The following is a 25,361-nucleotide window of genomic DNA, read 5'->3' on the forward strand; positions in this document are numbered from 1 at the left end:
GAACATAATAAGCACTGCACACCCATGCGAACACTCCTGCTAAGGGAACTTACAGAGGAGAAAGTGCTTATATATGAACGACGTGGACTGAGAGACGCAAGTTCGTGTACAGTACAGCTGATGTTGCTGGCACGTGACGTCACGACTACAGCAACTCTTCACTCCATAAGTGTGTATCACGTGTGATACTATTAAACAGACTAGCCTCCTTTGTGACGTAGCACGTCATGTATCCATATTGTTATTCAATAATGGTTTCACTGTTAATCGGCAACATGAATGAACATGAATTGTCAGTTTGATATTTCTTTCATTAAAAGGTGAATACCCATGTTTACATTTTTACATTTTCTTCATGGTGGTTGTTTTCCACTTGGGTTTGCATTTCACTGGAGTTTATTAACATCCTTAGCCTCTGTTACCCTGGAAACGGCAGGGCAGGGTTAACTGTGTTACGTCATCACCCTCCACATCAGTCAACCGGCGGCAGCTGTCAAGGTCGCTGGCGCGAGGCATCGCGAAGGCGGCCATGCACCGCGCATGCGCCGTCCTTCCAGCGGGCTGACCAATTAACCAACTGAAGACTGATGTGGGACATGATGTGATGGTGATGATGACGCGCTACGTCATCGGCAAGTGGGAGGAGCTACGTCACGACATCCCTTTCTTGCAGTTTTCCATAGGATGAATGAGTGGGGGGGGGGAAAGGTGGCGTACGTGCGGCTCTTCACGACGTCGAGAACAGGAAGCAAACATCAGGATCGTCCACGCAGAGGACGCACAGGTCAGTTGTCCCCTTTTCTCGCATCTTGCTACGTTTTAACACCATGTGTATCCCCACGAAGGGCACTTGTGCTGGGAAGACAGGACGAGGAGCCTCGGAGACATTTTAGCACAATGTCGACATTTTAGCACCACAGACAGCGCCCAACCAGGTGCGTTTGTTTCCCCACAGCAGTGAGCGCAGACGGGCGGGACCTGCCTGAGAATAACCTTAACACCAGCGGGCACTGTCATCAGAAGCCAACTGAATAAGGAAGACGATGGAAGGACAGGCAAGTGTTGCTTTTTTGTTTGACCAAATGTGACTTGATGCCAGAGAAGGAGAGGTATTTGTTTATTATTGTTTTTATAGGATGCAATATCGTGTACAACTTGAATTAGAAACACATTGTTGCTGAGGAACATAAGGAGTGTACCTGTGTGCAGACTCATTTCATTATCTGCATTGTGGACAAGTTTCTGATAATTCATTTTGTGCCTAGATGTAGAGTTTTATATGAGATTAGTTGTAGGTTTATGTTACTGTTTGAGATGCACAATATTCTTTTTTTCAAGCCGAAACACATAACTTTCTGCTAGTACTACTTGTACCAAATGCTTTGCGATGTTTGCCAGAGACCTCCGTGGCTGAGGGCGTGTGCCTAAATACAGTGCACCTTGCTGGGCTGCGCCAGGTGGCTCCCTCCGCACTATACGGTGGTAGTAGTCATGTGGTAGACATGCCATTGGATTCTATCTTTTGCGTTGTCCAGAATATGGAAGGAAGACCCAAGAGTCAGGTGATATCTGTCCATTAGTCATCAATGGATGATCCAGGAAGAGCACAGACTTCCGAAGTCTTGTACAAGATCCGCCTATCGGACTCCATTAGTAATCTTCGCCACACCCTCGTTTGCCGTGGTTCTCTCCACAACTCTAAAGTGGAAGCCTTAATTCAGTCAGCTGTCTCTGGGTGAGAGGCGGGGTACACCCTGCATTGGTGGCCAGTCAATCACAGGGCACATATAGACAAACAACCATTCCCACTCACATTCATACCTATGGATAATTTGGAGTGGCCAATTAACCTAGCATGTTTTTGGAATGTGGGAGGAAACCGGAGTACCCAGAGAAAACCCACATGCAAACATGCAAACTCCACAAAGAGATGGCCGAGGGTGGAATTGAACCCTGGTCTCCTAGCTGTGAGGTCTGCACGCTAACCACTCGACCGCCGTGCCGCCTTAAATCGCGGACATTATTGTATTGTTATCATAGCCCTCCACCCCCATCCTCTTCTGTTACAAATGGACATGGCATGTCAGATGTCCACACATATCTTTCGTGCACGTACACTCTGTTGCACGTAGAGCCTGTTGCCGTGGAGATGAGGAGAGGGACTATTGACAGAGGTGGGGGTGTCTACTCACTGAGAGTTCTGTTATTTCTATATGGTTGTTTTTGTGGGAGACATGGTATTGGACACAGCATGATGAAATATTTGCTCAGCAGTTGTTGGCCAGTGTCCTCTAATGACCTTGTGGCATCACGGCTTTATTGATTAGTTTGGTAATGTTAATGGTTTTATTTCGTTTGAAAATGCATCAGATTACAATTGAGTGCATCCCATAATCAGTTCCCAGTTCCACATGTCCAAAAGGAGTAGGAAGAAGCAAAGCTTATTAAATCCTACCCCTCCATCTGGTACTTTTACAATCAGTAACTGTTACATTTGTTCACTTCCTGCTTTCCATAGTACAGTTTGTTTGTTTTTTTGTTTGTTTTTTTGTTTTTTGTTGTTGTTTTTTTTAATAATGCACCTCGCACCGTAGTACGAGGTGATATGAGCATCCAATGCCATAATGGGTACCATAGTAAGTGTCAATATAGTGATATATATAGCACATCATGACTGGTTCAAGACTCTTCATCCTTGTATTTAGCAAACATCAACTGCTTGTATTGTTTCTTGAATTGGCTCATCGTTGTGCATTGTTTGAGGTCCTTACTCAATCCATTCCATAGTTTGATTCCACATACTGAAATGCTATGGCTTTTTAACTTAGTCCTAGCGTGTTTCAAATGTAATTCTTCCCTGAGATCATATTTCTCCTCTCTTGTAGAGAAGTATTGGATGACATTTTTAGCTAATTGGTTGTTTTTAGCCTTATGCATTATTTTAGATGTTTGAAAATTAACTATGTCAGCAAGTTGAAGTATTTGTGATTTTAGAAATATGGAGTTAGTATGTTCTCTGTAGGCGGCATTATGAATTATCCTTACTGACCTTTTTTGCAGTACATTTAGCGAGTGAAGATTGCTTTTATAGTTATTAGCCCATATTTCCACACAATAAGTAAGATATGGTGGAACCAGAGAGCAATAAAGAGTGTGGAGTGATTTCTGATTGAGAACAAGTTTTGCTTTGTTCAATACTGAAATATTTCTGGCCACCTTATGTTGTATATTTGTTATATGAGGTTTTCAGCTCATATTTTTGTAGTAGTTTGTAGTGGAGCTTTTAACATCTTTTATGAGCTCAAACAAATATCCGCACATACAATAACCAGCCTTCGAATGCTTCTCTCTCTGCTCCGATATCATCTGACGGACGAGCAAGGACGACCTTTTTTTGTCCTAACATTTTTTGCTCCATCAGCAACAGTGACTGCGCACTGCCGACATCTGCACAAACAACAGACCCAGTGGCCCAGTTTCCACTCTTGTGACCCACCAGAACTTTCATCCTGGTCCTTGAGTTGGTCCAAATGTCTCCTCAGATGGATGTGCTGCCATGGCAGGGGCATCCAAAGCTTCTCCAGCAAGGACCACATACATATATAAATAGCTGTCCCCAGACCCCTTTCATAACTAAACAGACAGTTTTATAAAACTGTCTGTTTAGTTGTGAAAGGCGATCATTGATTGAGAGTTACTGATGACGACGACTGACTTGAGTGCTGTTACCATGACAACAACCAGGTTTAATCTAATATTGGAGCTAACTTTGTTAACAAGATGAATGAAGCCTGGAGCTTTAACAGGAAGATGGCGTCCACCTCATTTGTTTGCCCCCGGAGTAACGTGACCTTTGTGAGACTTTTATTGAATTTGCCTGCTTGATGACAGAAAGGTCTGCTGGTTTTTATTTATTCTATTAATTACGGCTCCATTTCCTCCCTCCTCTTTTCCCCGCCCTCCAGGAGAAGCAGGTGACAGGTTACCTCCTGTTCTCGCTGGCCACGGCCGTCATCGGATCATTGCAGTTTGGTTACAACACAGGAGTCATCAATGCACCCGAGCAGGTAGCTGTCACAGTGTATCGCATGTATCATCATCATCTATGTACAGGATGTACATCTTTGTCAACATGGGTTTGAACCATGGGTTTTATGGATTTTTTTGTTTTTTGTTAATTATATAATAGGGAAAAAGCACGCTAATAAGCAAGCCAATAAGCAGGCTAATACTAGCCTACTACTACTAGTAGTATTAGTAGTACTAGTAATAATCAGAAGATGAATAATGATCATAGTAATAATAGGCTAATTAATAATATAATAATGATTATGATATAATTGATCAAACTCCACTGGACAGAATGGTTGCGGAGCTTGAGCAGCGGTTTAGCAGTGTAGATTGTGTGTACTTGTGTAAATTTAATGGTGGCCTAAAACAATTGAGTATCTCCACTAAATCTGTCCAAAAGTGGGAAAGTTATATCCCGGTTCTTGTTCCTTATTTGTTTTTTGGATTTTTTTGAATGTCTGCCACCTTCATTCATATCCTGTGCATCTCCAGAGGGCTAAGCCCCCCCCCCCTGTCCTCAGAACCTATGACACCCCTGGTTTGACGTATGAAACGTATGAATGTACACATGAACGTATGTCACAAGTCTGCTGCCTTAGTTTATGATAATGGAAATCTGACGAGTGATAAGATGAATGGTGTTGAATTGGAAAGTCCTGCTTTCTCATGATCATGAACTTAAGCCCCAAAAACATTTCCACTGCATTTCAGCCCTGCCACAAAAGGACCGGCTGACATCACGTTAGTGATTCTATGGCTCACATACGTGAGAGTGTTGACAAGGACAGAGGCTGGAGACAGACTCTGTCATCCTGATATATCAACTGGCTACGGGAACCAAACATCAACATTTTGGGTCCATGGCCAGGAATCTCACCAAACCTTAATCCCTTTGAGAACTTGGTAAATCTTCAAGAGGCAGGTGGACAAACAAATTGCAAGCATGGGTTATGTAGCCCACAAATGAATTGACATCATGTCACAGTGAATTGAAGAAGGGTCAGCACAACAAGCACTGACTCTTTAAACTTAATGTAACTTTCAATAAAAGCCTTTGACACGTATAAAATGCTTGTAATTACACTGAAGTTGAATTTTTGTCAGATGTTAGTAATACTAACATCTGACAAAAATATCTGAAACAGCAAACTTTGTGAAAACCAGTCTTATGATTGTACAGTATGTACTAAATATGAATTTATGTTCAAACATACATGTACTATGTATGTGAAGTATATATACATGTATGTGCTGTGCTGTTAGGTAATGAATGTATGCATAAACTCCTCTTCTTTTCATCAGAAACTTCGCTCTTTCTTCAACGACACATGGATGGAGCGTTACGGCCAGCCCATCGACCCGGACATGTGCACTATAGTCTGGAGCGTCACGGTGGCCATCTTTAGTGTAGGCGGCATGGTGGGCTCCTTCAGTGTGGGCGTCATGGCCAACCGATTTGGCAGGTTCGGAGCGCCACTTTTTCTTGACTTAAATACAAGATGCAGAGCAGAAGTCATTTTTGATGTAATTAATGAATGATCTTCAATAGAAGCCAATCTTTAGTCAGTCACCTCACAAAAAAGGAGGAACTGTGCTGTGTAATGATGTTCGCCCCCCTGCAGGAGGCGCTCCATGTTCCTGGTGAACATCCTGGCAGTGATCGGCGGCTTGCTCATGGGCTTCTCCACCGTCTGCTCCTCCTATGAGATGGTGATCGCCGGCCGCCTGGTCATCGGCCTTTTCTGCGGCCTCTTCACGGGCCTGACCCCCATGTACGTGGGCGAGGTGTCGCCCACTCCGCTCAGGGGGGCCTTCGGCACTTTGCACCAGCTGGGCGTTGTGGTGGGCATCCTGATCGCCCAGGTCTGCTGACCGCACGAGAAGAAGAAGAAAAGGAGGTGTTGCGTGTTTGGTGGATGTGACTCTCTCCGTTGTCGTTGGCGTTTAGATCTTCGGCCTGGAGTTTCTGCTGGGCTCGTTCAAGCTGTGGCCCCTGCTGCTGGCCCTCACTGTGGCCCCCGCCGTGCTGCAGTGCATCCTGCTGCCCTTCTGCCCCGAGAGCCCCCGCTTCCTGCTCATCAACCTCAAGCAGGAGGAGCAGGCACGCAAAGGTACGCTTGGTGGTGTAGGAAAGAAATGAGGCTTGTCGGTGATCACATGACTCCAGGAGAAGAAGTCAAGCACCCTTGAGCTGACAGATGGTTTTGACAAGCGGTGAACCCGCTTCTCATTCACACCTGTCAACCTAAGCAAGCACCAGGAGACAAAAACATGGATGGATGGAGACCCTATTGGTTGCACACCATTCTTTACGCTGACAATTTGTACACTGTCTTTTGAAAAATGACATTTGTAGTCTTGTGTGACGATGGAGAAACCATGGAGAACATAGAGGATGATTGACCACCAAGGGAGTCAGATGATGCATCCACTGTCTTCTTGCTTGATTGAATGGACAGCGCTGGTGCGTCTGCGCGGGAGTGAGGACGTGAGCAGAGACCTTCAGGAGATGAAGGAGGAGAGCAACAAGATGGCTCTGGAGAAGAAGGTGACTATCCCGGAGCTTTTCCGCTCGCCTGCTTACCGCCAGCCGCTCCTCATCGCCGTCATGCTGCAGCTGTCCCAGCAGCTATCTGGCATCAACGCGGTGAGTCGTCATTCATTGTCATCCCACGCTGCCTTCCAGATTCAATGAGCTCTGCTTCTTCCTGCTCTTTTTCGGACATGTTGAACTGTGAAGTGTGGATCTCGAAGGCAATAATGGTAGCAATTATCCGTGACCATTCATCATGTCATCTCAGGTCTTCTACTATTCCACGGGCATCTTCAGCTCGGCTGGCGTCAAGCAGCCCATCTTTGCCACCATCGGCGCCGGCATCGTCAACACCATCTTCACGGTCGTCTCGGTGAGAGCAGGCGGTCTTCTCCCACGTTGCGGTGAACGCTTTGTCGTCATGCCGCGCTCTGTTTTGTGTCCCGCAGCTCTTCCTGGTGGAGAAGGCGGGGCGGAGGACGCTGCACCTCCTGGGCCTGGGCGGCATGGCAGTGAGCGCTGTGCTCATGACGGTCTCTCTGCTGATGGTGAGCACAGATGACGTCTTGAGTGTTTTAAGCGTTTTTAAACGTAACCTCCCTCTTCCCTCATCGTCCGAGTAGACGGACATCGCCGCCATGAGCTACGTGGCTATCTTTGCTGTCATGGTGTTTGTCGCCATGTTTGAACTGGGTCCCGGTCCCATCCCGTGGTTTATCGTGGCCGAGCTCTTCTCGCAGGGGCCGCGCCCGGCGGCCATGGCTGTAGCGGGCTGCTGCAACTGGACGTCCAACTTCCTGGTTGGGATAAGCTTCCCCAAACTGGAGGTGGGAGAAATCAGAAGTTGGGACCATGATCCCGGACCACCTGCTGGTCAAAGTTGCTTTTTAAATGAGTCTCGCTTCGTCCTCAGGAACTGTGCGGTCCGTGGGTCTTCCTGATCTTCACCGCCTTCCTCATCATCTTCTTCATCTTCACTTTCCTCAAAGTCCCAGAGACCAAAGGCAAGACCTTCGACGAGATCGCCCGCAGCTTCAGTAGCGCCCCTCCTCCCGCATCCGCATCCGCATCCGAAGCAGCCCTGCCCGCCAGCGCCTGTGCCACTGGAGAAGCGGGCAGCGCACTGGCCAAGGAGAATGTCCCCCTGGTGGAGCCCACCAAGACCTCTTCACAGAAGGCTGAAACTACGCCCCTGGAGGATAAGCCCACGGAGAGCGTGTAGGCTGAAAACGTGAAGGAAGGAGAGGATTTTCACTTTTTTTCAAAAGTCGTTCAAATCCTCCCAGTCGCTCTCTGCTCCGATTTGAAAACCACATTCCGCTCGGTAGCCTCCCGTGGGAGACGTGACGCGTGTTGCGGTCACATGAAAGTGAAAGTGTGTCAGCATACAGTATATCACCATGACGCGAGGGTTCATCTTTTTACTATTTGAGTGTGTTATGTAATCTTCTCTCCTTGATTTTGCCTTGGAGATCAGCAGCAAAGTCCCTCTATTGTAGCCCCCCCCTCCACACCTCCCTTCAGTTTTACAGAGCCCTCTGGTGGCACTGCATTGTGTAGACTTCCATTTTCACAAGTGTTGACGTTTTGCCTTCAACCGCCGGCCGAGCTAGCAACCGCTAGTCAGGATACCAAAGTTTTTGTGTTTTTAAATGTATGAGTGACAATGTTCGCCACAAAAATTATTTTATTACACAGCTAGATGAAAAGTATTTATGGAACAATATAAAGGAAGAGATTTATTGGATATATATATATATATATATGTTAGGAATAGATTTACTATTAGTAAAACTAATTCAGATTATGCTAACTGCGCTGAGCACATACACAGCAAAGCAATCACCATAAATTGTTCAGCACGTCAGCGCTTTAGAAGACTTGGAATCCAAAACGTTGTCTCCCTTAGCAAGTCCTCGTCCAACTTGAGAGTTAAAACTTTATCGATCGTTTCGGTCACTGACTTAAACAATGTAGGACCTGACAATGAGTGACGGGCAAGTGCTAATAATGAAATTCTATATGCTAATATTAATGTACAAATGTCTTAAATTGTTGCCTTGTCATCTGTAAGTCATTCTACTTTCATATGAATATTTTGACAGCAAGTAGTCAAATAGCGTGTGATGCTAGGCTAGTTAGGCTAGCTTGTGGGTAGCAGCTAAGCTAGCACACAAGCTCATGTACTGATATGACACTTTTGTTGTTTGTGTCCTTCTATGTCTCAAGAGGTGTGTCTGTTAGCGTCTCAAAATGCTTTTCTGCGCGTTCTGAAGAGAGAAAAACGGCAATCATGTTGGAGCAAACTATATAAAAGCCATAAAAAAAGACCTTCAAAAAAATGCCAACAATGTCGGCGACGGTGTTATTGGTCAAGGTCAAGGTCGACTTTGTCTAGAAATGTCATCGGCAGCTTTTTCCAAATCTGCAATGATTAGTAGTTGCAAACAGGTACACTTTCGATGCTGCTGTAGTTGACGAATGATAAAATGCTGTTTTTATACTAAAAATAGGTATGTCCCATTACTTGCCATGTTAGCGCCGTCGTGCTGAATCTTTTTCTCTCTTCTCTCGCACAGAAAAGGGAAAGATGTGTGCACATGTTGCACATAAGGATTGTGGATGGGGGGTAAAATTACAAAAAATGTTTTTTTTTTAGAACTGAGGCATAACTCTTTAAATGTCAAAATGCCTCCAAACACTTTTACATTTTACAGCTACACGTGTTTTGATGCATGATTGTAGTCGGTATTGTGTGCCACTGAAGTGTTCCTAAATATTGTTCTCCAAAATTGAGCTACAAACATAGAATCATTTTTAAAATTGTCGCAGTGAAAACACGCCGAGAGCTTATGTGTTGTCTCTTACGTTGCATCTTTATTTGTGAGTGTGTGTGTGTGTGACAGCTTTGTGCGGCCTTGTCGTTGACCCTAATCGTTTTATTCACTTTGGTGCGAGTTGTACACGCGTGTTGTGTAGCGTCCACATGGATGTGAACGCTTTTGCTTATGAAGCCTAAATGTGACTTTTTTTACACCTTGTTGTTTTATGGACAGGCTTTGTGATGTCATGTCGGCCCAGATAACACTTTTAACACAAAAAAGTTCACATTGTGATGTAGTGTTGATGAGCTTGTGTGCTGATCGCTTCTCTTCATACATGATATAATGTTCTGGAATAAATGATACGACAATAACAGTTTATTTCATTGGTTACTATAGACACCTGTACGAAGATGATTGTTTTTTCATTTCAACTTCAGTAGATTTCACCCCTGAACTATTTTCAGGAGCTTTTTAGGTTAGATTGCTAACCTTAAAACAGTGTAACATCAAATCACCATTCACTCTAAATATTGTGAAATGCTTGACAAATATACCAAATTAAAGGGGTTAATAATAGTTACAAGAAGTCACGAAAATAAAAGCTTAACCTATATTATAACAATATTTCTCGTTCAGGACGATAATAAATCAATAAATTAGTCTCTTAAGTAATGTGGTTGGAATTCCACCGTAATTGTCTGGTTTTCTGCTGAGATGCAGAATGCTTTCTTGTCAACAGCCTGTTGGATCATTATTCATAAGGTCCGCTGACGTCATCTCTGCGCGCCGAAAAACGTCGCGCGGCGGAAGAAAAGTGGGCGTGGTCGTGCTAACATCAGCTGCAGATGTGTCGCTGCGTCTGCGGTTCCGTCCAGCGGAACCACCCCACCGGAACCCCACAGAGACGTCCCAGAACCAACCGAGTCGCTGCGACTGCTCGGCGACAGGGCGTGGCAGAAGAAGAAGAGGGCCGGTGTCGAGAGGAAGCTTGAAGAGGTTGCTAGCTAGCTAGCTTGCTAAGGTTAGGTGTTCGATGCTTTGTTTTATCACATTCTGCCAATCTCACTGAGCTCCTCCCCCATAGTGTTGCTTTAATTCTCAGTTGAATGGTCATGGCCATGTGGTTCTGATTCTGCTGACTGGCTATCTGTCATTGTTCCATCATTCATTGACATCTTCTGTGTGTTCTCAGTCACCATGGAGACGGAAGGAGAAAAGAACCAGCAGCAGGAGCCGTCGGCCAATGAGAGCAATGCGTCTGGAACGAGTGCCCGCCCCTCTGCCATGAACTCCATGTCTCTGTATGAAAGACAGGCTGTGCAGGTAATTAATGTGTGTGTGTGTGTGTGTTTGTCTCCAAACCATCATCATCATGTTGGTGGTCTCTCGCCACCATGAAGGCCCTGCAGGCACTCCAGAGGCAACCGCACGCCGCTCAGTACTTCCAGCAGCTGATGCTGCAGCAGCACATCAACAAGGCGCAGCTGCAGAACCTGGCAGCCGTGCAGCAGGTAAAAGTGTGTCCGTCTCATCAAAATGCTAATGGTATGCTAGTTAAATTTGTCTTCCCTCCAGGCGAGTCTGGCTGCGGGTCGTCCGCCCGGCCCATCCAGCAGTGGCTCCGCTCAGACCGCCAGCTCCTCAGCAGTAGGCACCATGACAGTAAAATTCCAAAGACATACATTGCAACAGGTGACATCTTGTTGTTGTTTCAGGCCAGCGTGACGTCTGGTTCCACCTCCCCAGCCAGCAGCCGCCCCGTCGGAGTCTCAGCAACGACCACCATCAGCCAGTCGGTTCTGCTGAGTGGCGGACCTGGGGGACGGGGACAAATGTATCTGAGGGTGCGTATGTTTTTACTCGTCACATTCTCAAGGTTTTGTTCTCATCCGATCCCCTCCGTCCCGCAGGTCAACCGCTCTCTGAGAGCGCCCATCTCCTCGCAGCTCATTTTCATGCCCGGGAACACGGCGACTGCTGCTGTGGCGACCGTCCCTCAGCTGCCTCAGCCTCGGAAACAGGAAGTAGTGGCCACATCCTCCTCCAGCTGTCAAACTGATGGCGATCAGGTTAGTGATGCGAGCAGACAACGTAGTGTCCTCACCACACGGAGGCGTTCTTACCGTGTCTCCTTCAGGTCCAGAACCTTGCTGTTCGGGGCGTGTCCGGTGCAAAAGTTGTCAAGACTGAGAAGAGCGATGCAGGTGAACCAAAAGTCCAAAACTACTAGAAGCTTGTTCAACAGGAAGTGAACGTAGTCAAAAAAATAAAAGCACTTGTCTCTTTTTTTTGTGTGTGTGTAGCTGCCTACTCACTGGTCCAGTCCACCCCCCAGACTCCCAACAAAGCCAGTCAGCTTCAGCCGCCCCCCATCAAAATCCCTACCTATCCTCAGCCCACCAACCTCAAAGCACCCCCTCCTTCGTCCTCTTCTGGCTCCGCCTCCTCCTCTGTCCCTCTCTCACAACTTTTGCTTCACGGGGCCCGGACCCTCGCCACAGGGACTGCGCCCCCCGCTGCAGCACATGCTCTGGTCCTCACATCCACCGCGGCATCGCAGGCACGTGCGTACCCAGTCGGCACAGCGACCATCAAGCCGGCGGTCAGCGCTCAGACGTTAGTGGTGCAACCTCTGCAGAAGAGCTCACTGGGCGGGGACAAACTGGGTCACAGCAACGGCCCCGTTCCCATCCAGCCTAAAACTCTTCAGGGTCTGCGCCTGCCCCTGCAGCTACCTTCCAGAAATCCCCCTCCCATCATGCCGGCTCCGCCACCAGCCAGCAGCACCGTCCAGACACCACACATCCCCATTCAGATCGTGGGCGCCAGGCAGAGCACGCTGGGAAATGGCCAGGCTTTAGCCTTAGCCCGGGGGGGCTGCGGACAGGAAGGGGCCGCCATCCTCGCCAGCTCATCCAGCCTGCTCACCATGGTGGCGTCCATTGCCTCTAGAGAGAGCGGGGTCATTGGTGCAGGGCTGGGTGTGAAGGCGCTGTCCCAAGAGACCCCCCCACTTCCTCTGACCTCTAAGGTTTGTGGCAGTCAGAGTCAGAATGGACCCCTCACTGTAAGCCCCGCCTCCTCTCAGTCTGCTACGGTCTCCTCTCCTGCCTCCTTGCTTCCCCGTGTCCCCCTGGCGACCAATGGCGACTCAGCGGACAGTCCGACAGCGCAGGTGAGCTGTCTGAAGAGGTCATAGGTCAAATATCAGCTCTTTCAGTGAGAGCAACATGTTGTTGGACCTCTTTGTAGGTAAAAAACGCGACCGGCTCACTCAAACGCAAGTTGGAGGAAGATGCCCCCTCCCCCCCGCAGCTGCTTCCCATTAAAGATGGCGTCTCGGCTCGCGCCCCTGTTTCCATGGAAACAGGTAAACCAACAGTTAACACTCTTTTTGTCATTTTTTAAAATTTTTCTATCCTTGTTTTTTTTTTTATCTGTGGGCCAGAAATGGCCCCTGATTCACACTTTGGACATCCCAGATGTAGGAGAATGGTCCAGTGAATGTCTGCCTGGACTGTACACAACAATTGACTTCTCTTTCTTTGTCCGACAGTCTCCGCCCCTCCTCCAGCCCCACCCTCCCTGCCGGTGTCACGGGGGGCTTGTGGTCGAAGAGAGAAGGCTCCTCCCCCACAAGCTGTGGTTAAACCACACGTCCTCACGCACCTCATTGAGGGCTTTGTCATCCAGGAAGGGGCGGAGCCTTTCCCTGTAAGTTCTGGGAATGTGTTCATGTCAAACTTTGAAACTTTTTGACCTGCATTTTGTCCCTGATGCTCGACTGACAGGTGTGTGGACCAATCAAAGACTCAGCAGGGGAGGATGAGTCTGTTACCACGGAAACGGGTCAGTGTCTTCTTTCACACGTCATCGTCACATGTTTGACCGGTACCGGTGACATCATCATCTCGGCCCTCCCCCACAGTGTTGGAGTGCGAGTACTGTAAGAAGTATGCCCCCGCCAGCCAGTTCCGAGGAAGTAAAAGGTTTTGCTCCATTTTGTGTGCCAAGAGGTGAAAACAACAACACAAGTCAGCGTGTGTGTGTGTGTGTCGTCTGTTACTGTTACTGTTAACACAACAGAGTGTGTGTGTCTGCCATGCTTTTTCAGGTACAACGTCAGCTTCAGGCTTCGTGTGCGGCAGGCCCGGGACTGCAACCCGCTCCCCCGTCAAGGTCACCTGTCCCACTCGGACGACGAAGGAGGCGCGGCCAGGAGGAGGGTTCCTCGCAGGACCAGCTCAGAGATAGCGAGCGCCAAGATAGCGGGAAGGCCGCTTCCTGTCACGGTGAGATGGGTTTAAAAAAAAAAAATAGTTTCATGTTCAAGTTGTGACGTATAACCGGCACTGCACCACAGCGCCGCTCCGAGTCCAGCCGCTCAGACACAGAGTCCAGCGGCGAGGAGGACGAGGACAACCCTGTGTCTCTCTCGCCCGCCTCCTGCCACGCCAAGGAGACTTCCACCCTCAGCTGCCCGCCTTCAAGCCCCACCCACTGGAGCGTTGACCAAGTGTCGCAGTTTATTTCCTCGTTACAAGGTGCGCACGTCTTCGTCTCTCACCGACGGTCTGCCCCGCCTCTAATCTCTTCCTCCCTGCAGGCTGCGAGGAGCTGGCCTCACACTTCATGTCTCAGGAGATTGACGGACAGGCCCTGCTGCTGCTGAAGGAGGAGCACCTCGTCTCCACCATGAACATCAAGTTGGGCCCCGCCCTCAAGATCTGCGCTCACATCAACAACCTGCGGGACTGAGGCTGGCCCAAAGTGGAGGTACCAAACCTGTCCTATTTTCTGTGACCAAACGTTGGACAGAAGAAAGGAAGTCATGCAGTTTTATGATTCCTTCATTAGTGGTTTTGTCTTTGAGTCCATTTGGACGGGACCACGTCCTCAGTGTTGACGTTAGTCTCATTAGACAAAACCTGAAAAGGACATCCCAGGAGTCGGTTTTGGACTCCTGATTGTCCAAACCATATTTCTTACGAGCAGTCCGACCTGATCCGGACTTGGACTTGATCATGTCGGACTAAACAAGCACTTGGACATGAGTGGATGCATAGGTCCACCCTAACGTTCTGTGTTATGTGTGCGTGTTTGTATTTAACTCGTGTGTGTTCTGTTTGGACCTTGACAATTTTATGGATCTTTCAATCCAGCGTGACCTTGGTCAAGGACGTTATCCTGTAGCAACATTTTATAGCTTGCTAGGTAGAGATTGCCATCATCAGTGACTTCTAGAAGGTTCTTGGGTCATCATCAGATGTCCGACCTCTATTTATTCCTTCCAAAGCACTTAGCCGTGTAAGAAACAAAAAAGTGTGAACAGGGCAAGCCCGCTACGAAGCTCAACGTGTTCAGAATCTTAGCGAATAAAACATGAAGGATTTGGTTGAAATGAAGCAGAGTGCTGCTTTTTATAGCCGTCTGTGTCGTTGCCATGGATACAAGGCTTTTCTTCCAAATGCTGGGATGCAGGCTTTTTTTGCAGAGAGCAGAGACCATTGTTTGTGTCGCTATACTTGAAACAGCGCCCCCTGCCTTCATGTGGCGGAATAAGGATGGCAACAGAAGACCAGATATAATTAGTGACATACTTCAGTTTACAAAGGAGGTGAAGAAGGTCCTCTTTGAGCCATCTGGGGGCCATTTGTGGTCCGTGGTACATTGTAAAAATATAAATTAATTAGAAAACAAAAAAAGTTAGAATTTTACAAGAATAAAGCCAAAATATTCAGAGAAAAAGGTTCCAATCTAACAAGTAAATGTATTTTACAAGAATACCATGAGGAAAAATAATAACTTCATTTCAGTAGCATAAAGTTAAATGTTTTTAGGTTTAAGGGTGCACATTTAAATCTTTCTTGCATCATCCATTTATTCAGTAATTAAATACAAGCCATCAGCAACAAAACCAAAGTGTCCGCTGACCCAATCTCATGGATCATCTTATCTTGCGAGTTAGCATCAACATTTCACCTTTTTTCCTACTCGCATTGTGCATGTCTGCTCTATTTTTCTCATTTTTGCTGGTCTTTTGTCTTTTGCTAATAAAAACAAGCCCAGTGCTGCACTTGGGACACCCCTGCTTTAAGGCAAGGAAGGTTTGATTTGATTAGATTAGCATATTGGATGTTGCTCATGAGAATGAATACTATAAAATATATAATAACATTACCAGTCAAAGTTCCAGGTTTTCATCACATAGTCAACTCGTTGGCTCCTCCCCCGTGTGTGTCCTCATGTGATGGACCAAAGCTGACCGCCGACTGTAGCTGCTGTTGCAGATTGAGCAAGAGAAAGGTTTCTCTCCGGTGTGACTTCTCTCGTGTCTGGCCAAACTGCCTTTCTGGGAGAATTTGACACCACAGAGTGAGCAAGTGAAAGGTTTCTCTCCAGTGTGAATGCGAGAGTGGACGATTAAGTCGGAGCGCTGGCACAAACTTATGTTGCAGATGGAGCAGGTGAAGGTCTTCTCTCCCGTGTGAGTCGTGGTGTGTCTCACTAAGCTGCCTTTCTGAGAGAACCTGAGACCACAAAGTGAGCAGGAGAAAGGTTTCTCTCCGGTGTGAATGCGACAGTGGGCAATTAAATTGGAGCGCTTCTTAAAGGTTTTACTGCAAAACGAGCAACTGAAAGGAGTTTCTAGCGTGTGAAGGGACATGTGGGTTGTCAGGTTTTTCCTTTTTCCAAAACGTTTGTCACATTGAGAACACTGAAAGTGTTTCATGCGGTCCCCCTTCAGGGGTTCTTCAGTGTGGTCGCTGTCACCAGTGTCCGTAGATGCTGGCGATGCTGTGTCTTCACAGTCTGACAGTGCACCTAAGACCAGGTCGGCCTCTTGACGGCTCGCCTGCTCCTCTCTCTGATGACACTTTGACCACTCGCCTTGCTCCTGATCCTCACCTTCACTCTTCACGTGTACCTTGCTGATGTCAGCCTCCTCCAGCCACTGATGCTCCTCTTCCTCCTGACTGATGCTGTGCTCATCCTCTTCCTCTTTAATGTGGGGGGTCTCTGGCTCCTCTTGCTTCACCTTGAAGCTCCGCTCCTGCTGCTCCTCTTCACCAACGACCACTTTCAGCACGTCTGATGGCAAGACTGAAACGCAGATCGAACAGTTTTACGTAAACCGATGACAAACAGAGAGTAAATGTCAGGTGTGGCTAACAACAGTAAAGAGCATGGAGCTAATTTGGCCCAGACCACGCCACTTTGTGACGTATATGTTTAATATTTCTTTTACATAAGCTCGCTCTGTCATCTATTATGACCCCTAAAAATGTGTGGTACCAAATAACATTTCTTTCATTTAGGTTCAAAGACATTTTTAACGACCCTCCTTTTTAGTTTGGAAGGGAATTAAATTGACTAAATCCGTGTTATTACAACCGTATTGAATTATCACAGCGATTATTTTCCCCACACAACTTATTTACGCTCAACGACTGGCTACAACCTCAAACTTTAACAAACACAATTTTACAGTAGGAAATAAAAACAGTGAAACGTGTATAAGGTCGGCATTGCAAACGCTACGTCAAACAATGTGTAGAAAAGAGAACATTGTAGCATTGAGCTAGCTGCGGCTAACTGCGTGGAGGTTTAGCTAGTTTAGCATTGCCATGTAGCCGCTATGTTCGTCATTAGCAATGTTGTGTTCGTTTGTCGTGTAGAATATCACAAACCTTCACATTTCGGCTTCGTTTCAGGAGGTAAACCTATTTGCGGGCGTTCGTCCATCTAGCTGTCCCGGATAAGGGTTGGTAGTTTACGTGCTTTCGTTATTGTAACATCCGGAAACGTACTTCACAATAAAATGTTTTACCGTGGCCTCGCACGTAAAATGCAAGCGCCGAGTCGTCCCCGAGCCGTATTTTGAAATCCAACCTGGATGAGACATAACGCTTGTAATTTTCACTCTGGCCTTTTAAAAACTGAAAAAGTAACCTGTTAAACAACTAATGGTTTGTTGATAATCCACGTGTCGTGGGTCGTTTATTTATGGAAATATTATGTATAATATTACATTATAAATATATTATACAATTGTGATGTTACATATTCGTAGCTAAATGGATGTTTATTATTATGGTATTGGATTGATAACAAACTCGCCCGGCTCTAGTTTGCTCCCATTGGCAGGAAGCACGGTAGCAGCAATAAAAGTAGAAAAAGATTAAAAATAGAATTCATTGCATGTAATTTATTATAATGTCATTAATATTTTATCATAATAAAAATATGTAATATATACATTGTAGGAGTGAGTGGATGCTTAAGTATTATGTGTAAATATGATTGATGATGTTAAACCTAAAAACAGGAAAGACATTCATTGGCTGCTGCTAGCAGCGCGTGTGCCTGTGAATCTGATAGTGATGTCTGAATCTTTTAGCACACACGCTGCAGCCAAAAGGTGTCTCTCCAGTGTGTGTCCTCATGTGTGTCAACATGCTCTTCTTGTCCAACAACATTTTCGCGCACACCAAGCAGGGGAAAGGTTTATCTCCTTGTGTGTTTGACTAAAGCTGACCGCTGACAGTAGCTTGTGTCGCACAGTGAGCAGGAAAAAGGTTTCTCTCCTGTGGGACTCCTTGTGTGTCTAGTCAAACTGCCCTTTTAGGAGAACATTCTGGCACAAAGTGAGCAAGTGACGGGTTTCTCTACGGTGTGACTACGAGAGTGACCTTTAAATCTGAGAGATTCTTGAATGTCCTGCTGCAAAACGGGCAAGTCAGAGTTGGGACTCCTTTGCGGCTCCTCGTGTGTCTTGTCAGCATCCTCTTGTTATTTAAACATTTGTCACGTTGAGAACATTTCAGATGTTCTTCAGCGTGGACACTGTCATCAGTGTCAATCACCTTTCTGACACCCGGAGGTAAAACTGAAACAGACATCACGGCATTGTAGGACAGTTAAAAACGCCACACGTCCTTGGCGCTGCTTTATCAGCATCCTTCTGCTTGTAGGTGTTGGATAATCATCCCATGGCGGATGCATTCGCCCAAGAGTTAAAACTGATTATTTTTATATCTAAAAGACTAGACTTGCACAAAAAAATATTGGATTTAACTAATATAATATTGTAATTGAAGCTCACCTGGGAATTATGTTTACAATTTTATTTTCATAATGATGCACCATTGTTTGCTTCCAAGGCGTATGGGCTTAAATAAATGTATGTACTTAGTAAACGCTAGATGCAGCGCTACCATGGCCAGCGCTACAGCCCAGCAGGAAGGATGAAGGTGACTCCAAGAGGCCAATACATGTCCCAGTCTGTAAAAGGACAACGGCTGATGTGTATGGATGCAAAAACAGAGTGGACATGCACAATTTATGTCCTTTAATGAGTAAAAAGTACTTCTATCCGCACTCCACAACAGTGATGGAACAAGAAGACAACAGTTGATGCGGAAGACGTCCCACGCATCACCGGGAGAAGGGAGGCGGCATCACAAGGTGGCGCTCTTCCCCCCAGCACACTTGTGTCTTTTAAACTGTGAATGCCACGTGAAGCGTTGCTCGCAAACGTCGCAGCTGAATGGTTTCTCCCCGGTGTGGGCCACCATGTGTGTTGTCATGTGACCCTTCTGAGAGAACCTTTTGCCGCACACCGAGCAGGTGAACGGTTTCTCCCCAGAGTGCGCCGCCACGTGCCTAGTCAAGTGACCCTTCTCGGAAAACATCCGCCCGCAGAGCGAGCAAGAGAAGGGTTTGGCGCCGGTGTGCGTGCGCATGTGCGTGGTCATGTGACCCTTCTGAGAGAAGCTCTTGGCGCACACGGAGCAGCTGAACGGTTTGGCGCCGGTGTGCGTTCGCATGTGCTGAACCAAGGCGTTGCTCTTAGCGAAGCTGCCGTTGCACACCGAGCATGAATATGGTTTCTCCCCAGAATGGATGCGAAAGTGAACCACCAAGTCCGAGCGCTTCCTGAATCTTTTGCTGCAAACGATGCAACTGAAGAGTTTCTCCGCGTGAACCTTCTTGTGCCACTTCAGGCTCAACTTGGACGGAAACGTCTTCCCGCATTGCGAGCACGCCAGCGACTCTTCGCGAGGCTCCAACCTCTCGCTCACGCCCACATCCCTGCAGTCCGTGGGCCTGAAGGCGGGCGCGGTGTTGCTGATCCAGTCATCCTCACTAACGTCCGTGTCGCCGCAGTCCGACCTAATGTCAACCTGAACACGCGGACCTAACACGTACTCCGCTTCTTGACCGCACGTTGCCTGCTCGCTGGGACTGCGATGAAGCCGTGACCACTCAGCTTCTTCTTCTTCACTCTTCACAAGGAACTTGCAGATGTCAGCCTCCTCCTCTTCCTCTTTCATGTGTGGGGCGTCTGGCTCCTCCTGCTGCTCCTCTTTCACAACCACCACTTTGAGGACGTCTGATGGCAACACTGAAACAAACACGCGTATTAACACCAGGGAAGACTGACTCCTCGCCCATAAACACATCATGGGACTGTCTGTGAATGCAGCGTGTCATATCTCTGCATCTTAGCACACTGTATACGCACCTGGTCTGCCGGAGAATAAGAAGATGTAGCAAGAGGGATCAGTGTTGCCAACTTAGTGACCTTGTCGCTATATTTAGCATCTATTCAGACCCCTCGAGGTTGTCTTTTTCAAAACAGAGACTTCTCAACAAGCAAAACAACTCACCGGGGGCTCCGCATTGCTTGTGGCATGAAAAAAAAGAACATTCTCTCGTATTTCGAAACATATTTGTTTTGCTTTTTTGTGGTTTTTGCCCACTTTTTGTGTCCTGCATTTTTAGTGCTATTTTGTACATTTCTGAGGAGCTCTTTTTTTCAATTTTGAAATCCACAAAGACAACAACCAGCTTCACCTCTGCACGTAATGAACACACAAAACTGTTTGGCTCATCTGCACAGAAACTATGGCCGACGTTATCCATGAATTCAACTTTGACCCCGATGTGACGTTAAATTCATTTCTCTGTAGTCCTTTTCTTTCTTTCTTTATGGTAACAAGTAGTCCTAACTGGAAATTAAGGATTTAGTGCATGACGTCATTAAAGGTCTAAGTGCATGTAGTGCACTTGACACTTGGGTCCAGTAATCTAAAAGGTAATGTAATGTTTCCAACCACCATCTTGCTTCTGTTATTTACGCTGAACATTCACGTGAGTCGATTTACTATTGAATAGGAGTTAAACAATTTATTAATTACATGAAAAGCACATTCAAGGCCCAAAAAGCGTGTATAAAATGCTCCTTGTGTCAGCAAATGAGCGCTGGAGCACCGGCGAATAGTCGGTGCTGCGCTAGCATTAGCTTAGCAATGTAGCTGCTGTGGTCGTAAAACAAGTAGAGTAGAAATATCACAAACCTTCACATTTTAACTGCGTTTCTGGGTGCAAACGTTGTGGCAGATGTTGCTCCATTTCCATTTTTAGAACCAAATGTTTACGTTTTTGTTGTGTTTTTTTGTTGTTGTTTTCACGCTACCATTTTCTCCGCGGCGTCGTGTGCTTTTCTCTACATCCGGGAAAAAAACTTTCAAAATAAAATTCCTTGTCGCAACCAAGTGATGTCAACACAGCTCAAAAACGTCTTTTAGGCGGGTCGTCGTAGTTTATTGTGGAAGTCAACCCGGACATCCTCCTTCGGTTGTTATGACCGGTCTTGGAAGAATAATTGAACGTTACAAATGAAGACATTGCTCGGTTTTCGTCTGATTGGTGCAAAATGTCCACACTTTGACCGTTTATATTTTCAATAACGATAAAAAAACTATGTATAATGTAACAGGGTTAATTAGCGACAAATCGGGGGGCGTGGCTTAGTGTTGTCCTGGCAACACTTGCACAGTAATCCCTCATTTTTCGTGGTTGTTTGTTGATAAACGAATCATAGTTAATGATTTTTTTAAACATTATTAGAGCCCTAGACATGAAATAACACTCATACTTCCCTTTACAGTGGGGTAGTAATTAGAGACGACTGTAGTCTTTGTTTATGCATTCCTCCAGTAAAGATGATTATTTATTATTTATTTATGTTGTCGATGTAGCAAGTTACATCAAACATGTCAGTAAACGAAAATGTGAAAACCAGAATATGTCTCATGTCCATCACATTCATCAGCATCATGTCCACGTGGACCTCACTCATCCCACACTTGTCATCAGCACACGTCAATGAGGAAAATGTGTCCTTGTGTGTCTCATCATGCTCCCCTTTTGAGAGAAGTGCTCATTGCACACTGAGCAAGAGAAGGGTTTCTCACCGGTGTGCGTTCTCATGTGTCTCATCATGTTCTTCTTCACCGAGAAGCTTTTAGCACACACCGGACAAGGGAAAGGTTTCTCTCCCGTGTGTGTTCTCATGTGTATCATCATGTTCTTCTTGTCTGAGAATCTTTTTGCACACACCATGCATGAGAAGGGTTTCTCCCCAGTGTGCGTTCTCATGTGCGTCATCATGTTTTTCTTAATGGAGAAACTTTTGCCGCAAATTGGACACGGATAGGGTTTTTCTCCAGAGTGTGTCCTCATGTGTGTCATCATGTTTTTCTTCACAGAGAAGCTTTTAGCGCAAACTGAGCAGGTGAAGGGTTTCTCTCCCGTGTGAGTCCTCGTGTGTCTCATCAGACTGCACCTCTGAGAAAACCGCTCGCCGCAAATCGTGCAGCAGAAAGGTTTCTCGCCGCTGTGGGTTCTCATGTGTATCATCATATTTTTCTTATCGGAGAATCTTTCTCCGCAAATCGAGCAACAAAACGGTTTCTCACCGGTGTGCGTTCTCATGTGTATCGTCATATTTTTCTTATCGGAGAACCTCTTTGCGCACACCGAGCAGGGGTAAGGTTTCTCTCCTGTGTGGGTTCTCCCGTGTTTGACCAAAGCTGACCGCCGACGGAAGCTGGCATCACACTGTGAGCAGGAAAAGGGTTTCTCTCCCGTGTGACTTCTAGTATGTCTCACCAAACTGCCCTTTTGGGAGAAACTACCGCCACAAACTGAGCAAGTGAAAGGTTTCTCTCCGGTGTGAATACGACAATGAACGATTAAATCCGAGCGCTGCTTGAATGTCCTGCTGCAGAACGAGCACGTCAGGTTTGGGTGCACTGCGTGGATCTTCATGTGTCTCGTCAGATTTTTCTCATGGACAAACCTTTTGTCGCACTGGGAACATTTCAAGTGGCCTTTCGAGCGTTTCTTCGTCTTCAGCTGTTCGTCAGTGCGGTCACTGTCATCGGCGTCATTGGATTGTGATGTTGTGTCCTCGCAGTCTGACAGCGGACCGAAGCCGTAGTCATCCTCTTGACCAGCGGTCTTCTCTTCACTGCGACCAAGCAGCGGCCACTCGGCTTCCTCGTCATCATCGTCTTCATTCTTCACACGGAACTCACCGATGTCGGCCTCCTCTGCTTCCTCTTTCATGCGGGGGGGCTCTGGCTCCTCCTGCTGCTCTTCTTTCACGACCACCACTTTGAGGACGTCTGATGGCAACACTGAAACAAACACATCAATTCATGTCAGAAGGCAATGAAATAAACAAAATGTAAAATGATCATTAGGAAAGGGCAGATTGTTTTCATGTCGCATGTCTGAGCTTGAACATTGTCAGAAAACGCTTAACACTACACAAGTTATCTTATCATACTTGCTTGTAGTGATGAATTTATTACATCTGTCTTATAAACCCGTGTGTGTGCGTGTATTGGAAATGAAAAAGGATTAATTATGTGTACGATGCACAACATATACATCCAAAAATGTTTAAAGCATTGCAAACACAAACGGGATACATCCTGCACTGCGCCTCATATGGTGCATTGTCTCACCTGCCTCTTTATGGCCACGCGGGGGCGCTGTTTTCCCAGTGGCAGATTTTCTCCAACTGAGATTTTAGTTATTATTTTTTATGATTTTCCGCAATAGGAGTTGATCCCAAATCTGGCATTTACGGTAATGTTCCTAAAAATACGGTAATACCAAGCATCTGGTACAATTATTTCTAATTTCCCATCTGGCAACGCTGTTGTTCCTACGGCCCTTTTTCGGCAGTGGGTGTCGGGGGAAGCACCGTGGCCCCACACCGGGCATACAGCAGAAGTAGGAAATGTTTATTTCAGGTACACAACAACGAGGTAGACGATAGTGTCACAATATGTGTGACATTGAAGACAATGTAAGGTAATGTAGCAGGAGCTAGCCGCGGCTGTTGAGCTAGCTTTAGCTTCCTTAGCTTAGCAGCGTCTGAGCTGGGTTCGTAAAACATGACTAAATGTTAAAATATGACGAACCTTCACGTTTCGCCTTCGGTTCGGGATTTGGAACTGACTTTAGATGTTTGTCCATCTCTTTTTTTTTAAACCAGATGCTCCCGTTTTCTGCAGTTGGGCTTCGTAGTGTTCGTTTTCTTAACATCCGTGAGAGATTTTCAAAATAAAACACCGAGCAGCGAACAGCAGTAGAATAGAGCGGAAACAAGTCTGAAGCGCGGGGAAGGAAGACATTATTTTGAAATCTTTGTCGAATATCCTCTCTAGGTTGTTATGGTTCGGGGCCATAGCAATACTGTTAAGGTTGAGTTCCGTCTTTTGACTGTGTAGAAAAAAATGTCCACCTTTGAAACTTTGAAGCTCTTCGTCAGCCAGCGTCTGACGGCGGCCGTCGAGGAGATATTCGAACACTTGGAAAGAACAATCATTGAGTATGAAGAGGAGGTGGAGAGTCGCCATCGGAAGCTGCTGGGTGTTCGTGGAAGAGCTGAAATGGAGCCGCCGCACGAAGGTTTGTCTCCTCTAAACGTGTCGTTGCTATTGCTAGCCATGCCACGCTAACGCAAGGCTAGCTCATGCTAAAATGCAGGCCGTCTAAACTGAAAATGTAAAAGCTAACGCTTGGTAGCTACTTTAGCTTAGCGAAGACGCACATTGATGACGTATACCCTAGGGCCAGTTGTTAAAACGATCGTTTCAATCCGTACAATTATCATGGGTTTATGTTCTGGTGTCCGGCAGATGTCCAGCACTTGCCGCTGAGGACTGAAGAACCCACCTCCTCCTTCAGGGTGGAGCAGCAGGAGCAGCAGCTCTCTCACATGAAAGAGCAGGAGCCCCCCCACGTGAAAATGGAAGAGGAGGAGGCTGACATCAGCAAGTTCCATGTGAAGAGCGAAGAAGATGACGGAGAGCAAGTTGACTGGTTCCTGCCTCATCACGACTGCAGTGAGGAGAACAGAGAAGAGGAGCCGAGTCATCACGAAGGAGACTCCGTCATGGGTCCACTGGCCCAGGCTGAAGGGGACTGGTCCAGTATGTCAGGTCGAGTTTCGAGCGATGCAAACTCTCACGTCAAACCTTTCACATGCTCACTTTGCGACAAAACCTTCAGCCGCAAGTCGTACCTGAGGAAGCACCTCAAAGTTCACAGCGGGGAGAAACTGTTCCCTTGCTCGCTGTGCGCCAAAAGGTTCAAGGAGCACAGAGAACTGGTCTCACACTTCCGGGTCCACACTGGAGAGAAACCTTTCCGTTGCGCAGTTTGTCACAAGTGCTTCCGATACAGCGGACACGTCAGTCGCCACATGAGACTCCACACGGCCGGCAAGCTGTGAGTGTTTGGACCGGCCTGACTTGTTTCCTCTGCGGTCTTTCGCCTCTTCCTATTTTAGGTGTCAAAGAGCCATGTGATAGGCTGCATTCAGGAGCACTGAAAATCATAAGGCTTGTTTTGCATTGTGTTAATGACGGGCCAATTCTAAAATGAAATTAATTTTTTATTGAATAAGAGACACAGAATGTACATGAATAAAGGATTTGGGAATGCTAAAACGTTGCCTACCAAGAGTATGTCCATATCCTTACGGATACTTCACACTAAAGTAGTCATTCATTCATTCATTTTCTACGAGGGTCACAGGGGTGCTGGAGCCTATCCCAGCTGTC

At 46.6% G+C, this 25,361-nt stretch overlaps 6 protein-coding genes across 7 annotated transcripts; 3 read left to right on the top strand and 3 right to left on the bottom strand.

Moving 5' to 3' along the window:
• Positions 1-501: 501 nt before the first annotated feature.
• LOC131101395 (solute carrier family 2, facilitated glucose transporter member 1) lies at positions 502-9,800 on the top strand. The gene is made up of 11 exons (XM_078792114.1): positions 502-784; positions 956-1,055; positions 3,966-4,067; positions 5,374-5,534; positions 5,694-5,934; positions 6,020-6,182; positions 6,531-6,718; positions 6,873-6,977; positions 7,054-7,152; positions 7,228-7,431; positions 7,518-9,800. Exons 2-11 carry the CDS (start codon positions 1,044-1,046, stop codon positions 7,824-7,826), a joined length of 1,584 nt encoding a protein of 527 aa, XP_078648240.1. The 5' UTR covers positions 502-784; positions 956-1,043; the 3' UTR covers positions 7,827-9,800.
• A 424-nt stretch (positions 9,801-10,224) lies between these two features.
• On the top strand, positions 10,225-15,509 carry LOC131101393 (polyhomeotic-like protein 1). The gene is made up of 15 exons (XM_058046472.2): positions 10,225-10,450; positions 10,622-10,752; positions 10,830-10,940; positions 11,005-11,076; positions 11,145-11,273; positions 11,340-11,498; positions 11,567-11,633; positions 11,733-12,604; positions 12,682-12,799; positions 12,986-13,143; positions 13,221-13,278; positions 13,358-13,445; positions 13,544-13,721; positions 13,793-13,973; positions 14,036-15,509. Exons 2-15 carry the CDS (start codon positions 10,627-10,629, stop codon positions 14,185-14,187), a joined length of 2,469 nt encoding a protein of 822 aa, XP_057902455.2. The 5' UTR covers positions 10,225-10,450; positions 10,622-10,626; the 3' UTR covers positions 14,188-15,509.
• Positions 15,053-17,240, bottom strand: LOC131101398 (uncharacterized). 2 transcript variants are annotated; one of them, XM_078792116.1, is made up of 3 exons: positions 17,121-17,240; positions 15,611-16,533; positions 15,053-15,071 (listed from the first exon to the last, which is right to left on the bottom strand). In XM_078792116.1, exons 1-2 carry the CDS (start codon positions 17,173-17,175, stop codon positions 15,641-15,643), a joined length of 948 nt encoding a protein of 315 aa, XP_078648242.1. In that variant the 5' UTR covers positions 17,176-17,240; the 3' UTR covers positions 15,053-15,071; positions 15,611-15,640. The 2 variants fall into 2 exon arrangements, with proteins under 2 accessions (XP_078648242.1, XP_057902465.2); XM_058046482.2 differs by lacking the exon at positions 15,053-15,071 and having other exon boundaries at positions 15,599-16,533.
• Positions 17,241-18,686: 1,446 nt separating this feature from the next.
• On the bottom strand, positions 18,687-21,167 carry LOC131101894 (uncharacterized). Its single transcript, XM_058047295.2, has 2 exons — positions 20,793-21,167; positions 18,687-19,837 (listed from the first exon to the last, which is right to left on the bottom strand). Exons 1-2 carry the CDS (start codon positions 20,851-20,853, stop codon positions 18,891-18,893), a joined length of 1,008 nt encoding a protein of 335 aa, XP_057903278.2. The 5' UTR covers positions 20,854-21,167; the 3' UTR covers positions 18,687-18,890.
• Positions 21,168-21,390: 223 nt separating this feature from the next.
• LOC144899537 (uncharacterized) lies at positions 21,391-24,410 on the bottom strand. Its single transcript, XM_078792115.1, has 2 exons — positions 23,715-24,410; positions 21,391-22,919 (listed from the first exon to the last, which is right to left on the bottom strand). Exons 1-2 carry the CDS (start codon positions 23,836-23,838, stop codon positions 21,601-21,603), a joined length of 1,443 nt encoding a protein of 480 aa, XP_078648241.1. The 5' UTR covers positions 23,839-24,410; the 3' UTR covers positions 21,391-21,600.
• LOC144899538 (uncharacterized) lies at positions 23,700-25,316 on the top strand. Its single transcript, XM_078792117.1, has 2 exons — positions 23,700-24,204; positions 24,435-25,316. Exons 1-2 carry the CDS (start codon positions 24,030-24,032, stop codon positions 25,028-25,030), a joined length of 771 nt encoding a protein of 256 aa, XP_078648243.1. The 5' UTR covers positions 23,700-24,029; the 3' UTR covers positions 25,031-25,316.
• The last annotated feature ends 45 nt before the right edge of the window (positions 25,317-25,361 follow it).

This window comes from Doryrhamphus excisus, linkage group LG7 (assembly GCF_037039965.1).
Source record: "Doryrhamphus excisus strain RoL-2023G ecotype Guam linkage group LG7, RoL_Dexc_Guam_v1.1, whole genome shotgun sequence".
NCBI lineage: Eukaryota > Metazoa > Chordata > Actinopteri > Syngnathiformes > Syngnathidae > Doryrhamphus > Doryrhamphus excisus.